Below are 10,000 nucleotides of genomic sequence, written 5' to 3'. Positions count from 1 at the left end.
TTTGATTTGCAAAGCATCGTGCTCTACCTTTCATGTTAGACTTACGGCCGCTCCCGCTCTCTGCTTTTATTTCTTTGAGGCGATCGATGGTGTGATGGCCTTGTACCTGTTCTTTTTGATATTCTTTGACTTTTCTGAGGATTTCCGATTTTCCTAGATGTAGGCCGCTCGTTGGTGTTGCGTTACCAGCAAGTCTGTCAGCTCGCTCATTTCCCTTAACTCCTGCATGTCCCGGGCAGTATGACCATGTGATTTTTTTTATCTGAAAGTTGCGCATTGCCTTATGCCACTCTGGGCTTCCCATTCCGTTTTCAATTTTCTGTATGAGGTTCATTGAGTCTGTTAGAATCATGGCATGTTGGTTTCCGGGCGTATGGATGGACGATAGCCACTGGAGGGCATGTGTCACAGCTTCAACTTCCATCGTTAGGCTGGAGGTTGTGACCTTGAGCTACTGATACTGATACTGATAGTAGTAGGCCTTCTTCGGCCATGGCTGACCATGGATAGAGTATATCCGACCTCATGTCTAATTGGGCTGTCTGCTTGGACCAAGCAGCGTCGCCTGTGATTGCAGAGACCGATGCGAGAGAGACAGTCTCTGTCGCAGTGGTCACATGTGTAAGCTGATGCTGGTCTGTTGGTTGCCGTCCCTTTTCTGCGAGCTCGCTTTTCTGCTGCAGCAGCTGACAGTTTGTCCTCACCAATCCGTAGATGATTTTTAAGAGTGCTTCTCCAGCTGTTGCGGTTATCTGCAAGGTCCTCCCAGGACTCAGTGTTGATCTCAAGCGCCTTCATGTCACGTTTGCAAACGTCTTTGTATCTCAGCTGTGGGCGGCCGATGCTTCTCTGCCCTGTGGCGAGCTCTCCATAAAGGATGTCTTTTGGGATGCGACCATCTTCCATGCGGCGAACGTGGCCCAGCCAGCGCAGCCGACGCTGTCTTAGCATGGCATGGTCGGGAGGCCAGCTCGAGTCAGGACTTCGGTGTTTGTCACCTTGTCTTGCCAGGAGATGCCGAGTATGCGCCGTAGGCTTCTCAGGTATAAGGTATTGAGTCTTTTCTCCTGACGAGCATGTGTGGTCCACGCCTCACTGCCATACAGCAAGGTGCTGAGGACACAGGCGATGTATACAGCCATCATTGTCTTCGTGTTCAGCTTGGGATTTGTCCACACTTTTTGTGTGAGGCGGGCTAGCATTGTGGCTGCCTTCGCGATCCTCTTGTCGATCTCGGTGTCAAGGGAGAGGTTGTCGGTGATGGTGGACCCAAGGTAAGTGAATTGATGGAAGACTTCAAGCTCGTAGTCATCAATGGTGATGGCTGGTGGAGATGGCGTGTCTTGGCCTAGGACGTTTGTCTTCTTGAGACTGATGGTCAGACCGAAATCCGTGCAGGCCTGGGAGAAGCGGTCAATTAGTGACCGCAAGTCCCGCTGGGTGTGGATCACAACTGCGGCATCGTCGGCAAAGAGCATGTCTCTGATGAGAGCTTTGCTGACTTCTGTCCTTGCTCTGAGGCGGGCGAGATTGAAGAGCCTGCCATCTGATCTGATCCGCAGGTAGATCCCTTCTTGCGCTGTGCTGAACGCATGCCTCAGGAGAAGAGCAAAGAAGATTCCAAGTAGTGTGGGGGCGAGGACACAGCCTTGTTTGACACCGCTGCGTACGTTGAAGGGCCTGGAGAGGTTACCATTAAATTGCACCGTCCCTTTCTTGCTGGAGTGGAAGAACTCAATCAAGCTGTGCAGTTTGGGGGGGCAGCCGATCTTTCGAAGAGCCCTGAAAATGCCGTCTCTGCTGACTAGGTCAAAGGCCTTGGTGAGAACAATGAATGCGACATACAGGGGCATCCTCTGCTCTCTGCACTTCTCCTGGATTTGGCGAAGGGAGAAGATCATGTCTACCGTGGATCTCTCTGCTCGGAAACCGCACTGTGATTCTGGATAAACGCGTTTGGCCAGTTTCTGCAGGCGAATTAGGGGGACCCGAGCGTAGACTTTGCATACAATGCTGAGAAGCGAGATGCCTTTGTATTTGTTGCAGTCGCTCCTTTCGCCCTTGTTTTTGTACAGGGTGATGATCTTGGCGTCCCTCATGTCCTGCGGTACAGCTCCCTCATTCCAGCACTGACAGAGGACTGTGTGCAGAGGATGCAGAAGAGTAGTCTTGCAGTGTTTAATGAGGTCTGGGGGAATTCCGTCACTGCCAGGTGCCTTGCCTGGTGTCAGGCTGTTAATGGCCTTGCTGAGTTCGTCCTCAGTTGGCTCTGCGTCAAGTTCTTCCATGACCGGCATGCACTTGATGGCATCGAGGGCTGAGTTGGACACCATGTTTTCTGTGGAGTAGAGGTCGGAGTAGTGTTCCGCCCATCTCTCCATCTGCTGGCTAGGATCGTTGATTACTTCCCCAGTGGAGGATTTGAGGGGGGCAGTCTTGCTCTGTGTTGGTCCCAGTGCTTTCTTGATGCCATCATACATCGCTCGGATGTTGCCTCTTTCAGCAGCATTCTGTATCTCTTCACTGAGCTCTGTCTAGTACTCATTTGCACATCGCCTGGCGTTAAGCTGAACCTTACTCCTGGCGGCCCTGAGGATTTGCAGGTTCTTCTCACTGGGTGACCGTTTGTACTCGGTGAATGCAGCGTGCTTGGCCTCAGTACTGGGAGTCATCTCTGATGATATGGCCTCAAACCAGTCGTGGGACTTGGCGGTTTTCCTCCCAAAGATGGCCATAGCAATGCGGTGCATGGTGTCTCGTAGCGTTTCCCATATTTCTGTGGCAGAGTCTCTGGGCTGCAATGCATCGAATTCTCTCTTAAAGGCCACTGCGAACTGTTCTACAAGGTCTGGCTGAGACATCTTGCTGACGTCAATGCGAGAGTTCCCTTGTTTCTTTGAGCAGTGGAACTTCTTTGGTTGCAGTCTGATCTTGCAGCATACCAGAGAGTGGTCCGTGTCGCAGTCTGCGCTGTGGTTAGAGCGAGTGTGGAGAAGGTTTTTGATGGCAGCTCGTCTTACTAGGATCAGATCCAGTTGGTGCCAATGTTTTGAGCGCGGGTTCCTCCAGGAGACTTTGTGTTGGGGCTTCGTCTTGAAGGAGTTGGCGATGCACAGTTCATGGCAGGTACAAAACTCAAGTAGTCGCTGTCCGTTCTCATTCATTTACCCCACTCCAAAGGAACCGAGACAGGAGGGCCACGAATCGTTGTCTGCACCCACTCTGGCATTGAAGTCGCCCAGGAGAGCAAGTTGTTCTGTCCTGGGGATGTTCCTTATGGTTGATGCGAGATTTTCGTAGAACTCATCCTTGGCGTCTGGAGAGGTGGACAGAGCTGGAGCATATTCGTTGATGAGAGTGACATAGCCTTCGGAGGTGCTGAGGCGGAGAGTCAGGAGTCGTTCTGAACCGCCGCTGCCTGGTTCGATCATGTTCAGCAGGCTGTTCCTGACTGTAAAGCCTACTCCGTACTCTCTTGGGGCATCAGAGCTCTTTCCTTGCCAGAAGAAGGTGCAGTCCCTCTCCTTTAGTGTTCCTGAGTCAGCCAGCCGTGTTTCCTGCAGAGTGGCAATGTCCACATTTAGTCTCTTCAGCTCGCTGTTTATGACGGCTGTCTTTCTGGCGTCACTGATGTCTTGCAGATCTTGGGAGAGCCCAGGCATCATTGTCCGGACATTCCAACAGGCCAGTTTCATTGTTGATCCGTTTCTTGAGGTTTTCTTTTTGCCTGCTTGTCGGATATTCTCCTAATCTTCATACACCCATAGAAGAAGGCAGGTCGTGGCGGGACAGCACCTAATTGGCTGGGGGCTGCCCAGCTTGGGCGGGCGGTAGCTGTCCAGTGGGACGCGAGGGTCCCTCCCACCGTCAAAAACAACCCCTGGCGTCAGTTCTACGCCAATTGAGTGCTAACTTATAGCCGGTAACTGTTGCTTCACGTGTTGTTCCGACGCTAGTGCTAGCAGTGAAGCTGGAGTGTCCTCTCCAGGTTGTAGGTGCAAGGTGTTTGTGGATGGCTGGACGGATATAAGCCTGGGCAATGTAATATGGAAGACAGGTTGTTGCCCATGCAGCTTGTCCCCCCTCTGCACCTCGCTGACAGATCCAAAGGAACAGCAAGGCTGTTACGTTTTTGGTGATACCTATAAGGCCATTATTTTTACATGGAGCATACCACTCCCAGGTTTGGCTGTGCCTACAACCCTTTCACCGGCAGGCTTTGCCAGTCGAAAACTTTCCCCTAATATTCATCATTTATTCAAGTGCCATGCCTGCGTCTAAGATCTGTCCAGTAACCATCACAACTTTCAGCTCAGACATTTCACTTCAGAAACCATACAACATCTGGGGTGAAACTTCAATGACCAATCAGAATGTAACTTTATTTTGTCCTGAATGAAACTTGCTGACCCACCCTGTCCCCCCCCCCTTCCCCCTCCCAACACACAGGTATCTTCACGGCTCCAGTGTCCGGCCTGTACTGCCTGCATGCGTCCATCATGGTTCACGCCAGCCAAGTTAAGATGGCCTACGCAGGGTTGTTCATCGACAACGTGGTGCACGGCACAGCCGTGTCGGACGGCAGACATTCCTGCTTCGACCAGGCCACCATCCGAGCTGTCGTCCCCATGAAGCAGGGGCAGACTGCCTACCTGAAGAACATTGGGAACACAGCCAACTACTATGTTGACCAAGGACAGCCCTACTCCTCTTTCTCGGGCTACCTGGTGCAGGCAGACTGAGACAGGGAGAACCCAGAACTTTATTTCTCAAGGACCTGATATTTTTAGGATGCTGGGAGACTGAGACAGAGAGAACTCAGAATTAATATTTTTATTTCTCAAGGACCGGTATTTTAGGCATTGCTGGGAGAATGAGACAGAGAGAACCCAGAATTAATAACTATTTTTAAAGGACCGAATTTTTTAGGATGCTGGCAGATTGAGACAGGGAGAACTCAAAACTTTATTTCTCAAGGACCTGATATTTTTAGGATTCTGGGAGACTGAGACATGGAGAACCCAGAACTAATATTTTTTATTTCTCAAGGACCGATATTTTTAGGATGCTGGGAGACTCAGACAGAGAGAACACAGAACTTTATTTCCCAAGGACTGATATTTCTAGGATGCTGGGAAACTCAGACAGGGAGAACTCAAAACTTTATTTCTAAGAACCGAATTTTTTAGGATGCTGGGAGACTGAGACAGTGAGAGCACAGAACTAATAACTTTATTTCTCAAGGACCGATATTTCTAGGATGCTGGGAGACTCAGACAGGGAGAACTCAGCTTTATTTCTCAAGGACTGATATTTTTAGGATGCTAATATTGATTTAAATAAAAAAACAACATTTTTACCTATCATGATGCTGGGAGACTGAGACAGAGAGAACTAATAACTTTATTTCTCAAGAACCGAAATTTTTAGGATGCTGGGAGACTGAGAGAGAGAGAACCCAGAACTAATATTTTTTATTTCTCAAGGACTGATAGTTTTAGGATGCTGGGAGAATGAGACAGAGAGAACCCAGAACTTTACTTCTCAAGGAATATATTTTTGGGGGAATAACCTATTCTTCCAACATGTCACTGGGAAGAGAGCGACAGAGAGCTTTGGCTAGGGAGACATGGAACGTTACCAACGAAACTGAAGGGAACTCAGAACTCAAGGACCGATATTTTTAGGTAGGTTGGACCCAAGACAGCCCTACACTTCTTTCTCGGGCCATCTGGTGCAGGCTGACTGAGACAAAGAGAACTTAACTCTCTCCATACGAACGGCGAAAGAGAAGACGTTAACAGCGTTTCACCCCAATTACCACCATCAAAATATTGCAAGCGGAAGGCTCTTATACTGAAGAGGTGAATGTTGACAAAGAATACCACAATTCTGACGACGGAAGCTAAAGGTTGGGTCATTGAGACACCCACTGGACATCCGAGGGGTCTGTGTAGAGGAGAAGAGAGGACTGGCCGTACTGAGTGAGTTAAAACTCGGAACTTTTTTCTTTTTTTTTCTTTTTTCTGAAGGACTGAGATGTATAGGCATGGTCCATTCTCCCAGCCTGTCCTTGGGAACAGAATGAAACAGAGCTTCTACTGTAAAGAAATAAGGACTTTGTTTTAAGATTTTCTCGCTGTCCGCTTTATCCGTAACTGTGGTGAATTTTAACATATTTGAAATGAAAAGATACCGCGTAATCCAAATAAAAAAGCTACCGGAAACTCCTTTTTTTCGGACCATAGGTGGAGGTTGGAAGGAGTTTAAAAAAAAAAAATTATTATTTTGTTGTTGGTCTTGATCATTATTTTAGTTTTGTGAGGAATTCAAATGCTACAGTTTATTCCCAAACATTCAGAGCAAAGCTGTTGAAATCGTACAGCTTTAAAAAAAATGTACAGCATTTAACTGATATTACTTTTCAGTATGGTACAATATAACTGTCATTACTTATGTACCTGCTTTTTGACATTTTGTTATACGCTTTAGATCTATGAAGCCTTTGTGTTTACACCTAAATCAAATAAGTGGAATTCGACACGTGAACGGAAAAGTTTTTTCACGTATGTGGAGGAAAACATATCATCTTTGCTTGTTCTGAGAGGACTTGAAATAGTCCGTGTATTTGATGTGAATACGATTATGACACGTGATGCATACGGGGGGTGTCTAGTTTTAGCGATGCGGGGACTGGAGGCTAGCGGGGGGGGGTGAGGACGGGGACGGATCGATGGAAGCCTAGGTACATTAGCGGGTTAGTGGGATTGTTGAGAGGCGAGCGAGAGAGCTCGACGCGAGACTGGCATGTATGTGCGGCAGATTAAGGTTGGCGTATGGCGCGGGGCTATGGGGTGGGGGAGGGTTTTCTGGGTATGGGGCACTGTGGGGGGGGGTGTTGGTGGGGGGGGGGGGGGTGGGGGGGGGGGTTGGAAGGGAGGGAGAGGAGGAGGATCGGAGTAAAGAGCAGAGACAGGGGGGAGAAAGAAGACTACAACAAGCGAGAGAGGGACAGACGAGACAAACGAGAGAGACGAGGGAAGAAGAAGAATAAAAAAGACGAGAAGGAGGAGACCAGAGATCCCAGAGCGGGGAGCACATAAGAATAAACGAGCAGAGCGAGGGAGCACACGATAATAAGAGCGAGCGAGAGGGAAGAAGAGGATAAATGGAGAGGGAAGACAGAGAATAACAGGAGAGCAGGGAAGAAGCATAAAAGAGAGGAGAGGGAGGAGAATAAAGAAGAGAGCGACAGGGGGAGAAGCAGGAATAACAGGAGGGGAAAGCAGATAACAACAGAGAGCGAGGGACAGAGAACTACGAAACGAGGAGGGGAGGAGCCGCATAAAGAACGAGCGAGAGAACGGGGGGAGAAAGAGACTAAAAAAGAGAGAGAAGAGCAAGGGGCGAAGAAGGAACAGAGAGGGAGGAAGAAGAATACAAGAGAGAGAGAAGGGAGGAGAAACGAGAATAAAAGAAGGGAGCAGAAAGGGAGGAGCCAGAAGAAAAGAGAGAGAGAGAGGGGGGAGAGACAGAAGGTAACACAGAGAGAGCCAGGGGGGCGGAAAGAAGGATACAAAAAGAGACGAAAGGGGGCGACACGCGAAAACGCGAGAGGGAGGCGACGAGAAAAAAATGCCAGAGAGAGGCGGGAGCAAGACGAATAAAAAAGAGAGAAGAGGGGAAGAAAGACGGTAAAGGCGAGAGGGACGCACGAGCATACAACAAGAGAGCGAGGGAGGGAAGAAGAATAAACAGGAGAGAGTAGGGAGAAGAGCATACAAAACCCGACGCAGAGGAGAAGAGGATAACAAGGGAGAGGGCAGAAAGACAGCATAAACAGAGAGAGAGAGGGACAGAAGAAGATAAAAAGAGAGCGAGAGGGACAGACAAGAGAATAAGAACGAGAGAGAAAGGGACGGCGAAGAGGAATAAAAGAGAGGGGGACGAGATCAACAGAGCGAGGGAGAAAGACGAATAGAAAAGAGCAGAGAGGGGAGAAGACTAGACGAGAGGCAGAACAGGGGGGAGAAGAGCTAAACAACGAGAGAGAAAGAGAAAGGGGGAGCCAGAGGACGCAAGAGAGAGGGAGGCAGAAGAATAAAAGGAGCGAGAAAGGGGGGGGGGACAAGACATAAAAGGGAGGCAAGTGGGGGCGAAAGAGATCAACGGAAGAGGGCGGACAAGAGCTACACAACGCGACGGAGCAAAGGTGGGGAGACACCCACTGGACATCCGAGGGCTGGTAGAGGAAAGGGGGGGCGACTGAATGAGTTAAACTCGGACTTTTTTCCTTTCTGAGGATGGATGTAAGCATGTCCTCTCCAGCCGTCCTGGGACAGAATGAAACGAGCTCTACTGAAAGAATAGGACTTGTTTTAAGATTTTCGCGCGCTATCGTAACTGGGTGATTTACTATTTGAAATGAAGATACCCCGTAATCCAATAAAAGTACCGGGAAATCTTTTTTTCGGACCTAGGTGGGGTGGAAGGAGTTTAAAAGAAAAATTATTATTGTGGGCTGACTATTATTTTGAGGAATCAAATGCTACAGTTTATTCCCAACACATCAGAGCAAAGCTGTTGATCGTACAGCTTTAAAAATGTACAGCATTAACTGATATACTCAGATGTACAATAAACTGTCTTACTAGTACTGCTTGGACATTTGTTATCGCTAGATCATGGAGCCTTGTGTTTACACACTTAATCAAATAGTGGAATCGACACGTGAGGGAAAGTTTTTTCAGTGGAAAACTAGTAGGCTGTTCTGAGGACTTATATTCAGTGCTAGAAGTGGAATCTATAGACACTTTATACTGTGGGCAAATCACGTCGTGAGCACAGCGGGGGACCCTGTCTATCTCTCATGATCTATTGTGTGTATCAGTATCTAAATCCCCACTCAGCCGCCAACACTCCATATCGCTAGTTAATCTGCACACATTATGGCGTTTCTGCTAGCCACATGTGCGTTTTCTGAACTACCCCATTGCCGGACGGAATGTATTTTCTTGTGTAGGTGGGTTGCGTCTGCTCACGAGCTCTTCACCCTTTCTCGCCCCGTACCCACTCTCTCTTTCTCTCCTCCCCCCTCTGTACCTCCCTCTCACCCCCCCTCCCTTATCCTCCCTCGACCACCCCCTCTCTACCTCGGTCCCTCCCACCCCCCCTCTCCCTGTTTCCCCCTCCACACCCCCCTCTCCGTGCGACCTCCATCCACCCCCGCTCGCCTCCTGTTGTTCCCCTCTACACCCCCTCGCATGCTCCCTTGAGCCCTACCTCCACCCCGCCCACGTCTCGTTTTCCTCCTCACCCCCCTCTCTCTGCCGTTGGTCTTTCCCTCTCCACACCCGTCGATCCCTTTCCTCCCTCTCCACCCCCATCAGCTGCTCCTGTTTCTCCCTCCTCCACCCCCCCTCTTCTCCTTTTTCCACTCTCCCCCCTCTCCTCCATTTTTTCCCTCACACCACCCCCCTCGTTTCCTTTATCTCTCCTCCACCCCCCCACCTTCCTTTCTCCCCACCTCACCCCTACATCCTAGCTCTCCCTCCTCCACCCCCCTCTCTCTTTCCCTTTTCTCTCCCTCCTCCACCCCCCCCTCTCTTTCTCCTTTTTTCTCCCTCCTCCACCCCCCTCTCTCTTTCCCTTTTCTCTCCCTCCTCCACCCCCCTCTCTCTCTCCTTTTTTCTCCCTCCTCCACCCCCCTCTCTCTTTCCCTTTTCTCTCCCTCCTCCACCCCCCTCTCTCTCTCTCCTTTTTTCTCCCTCCTCCACCCCCCTCTCTCTTTCCCTTTTCTCTCCCTCCTCCACCCCCCTCTCTCTCTCCCTTTTTTCTCCCTCCTCCACCCCCCTCTCTCTCCCTTTTTTCTCCCTCCTCCACCCCCTCTCTCTCTCCCTTTCTTCTCCCTCCTCCCCCCTCTCTCTCCCTTTCTTCTCCCTCCTCCCCCCTCTCTCTCCCTTTCTTCTCCCTCCACCGCCCCTCTCTCTCTCCCTTTTTT

At 49.8% G+C, this 10,000-nt stretch overlaps 1 protein-coding gene across 1 annotated transcript in view; it reads left to right on the top strand.

Annotated features, from left to right (window-relative positions):
- LOC143276644 (uncharacterized) overlaps positions 1-6,609 on the top strand; it is a 17,850-nt gene extending 11,241 nt beyond the window's left edge. The window contains exon 6 of the mRNA XM_076581262.1: positions 4,450-6,609. Within this exon, the coding sequence (XP_076437377.1) occupies positions 4,450-4,742 (293 nt within the window). The 3' untranslated portion in view covers positions 4,743-6,609. The remainder of the gene's footprint in view (positions 1-4,449) is intronic.
- Positions 6,610-10,000: the final 3,391 nt, after the last annotated feature.

Source organism: Babylonia areolata, chromosome 32 (genome assembly GCF_041734735.1).
Source record: "Babylonia areolata isolate BAREFJ2019XMU chromosome 32, ASM4173473v1, whole genome shotgun sequence".
Lineage (NCBI taxonomy): Eukaryota > Metazoa > Mollusca > Gastropoda > Neogastropoda > Buccinidae > Babylonia > Babylonia areolata.
The sequence above is the reverse complement of the archived record's forward strand: the minus strand, read 5'-3'. Positions and strand labels throughout refer to the sequence as shown.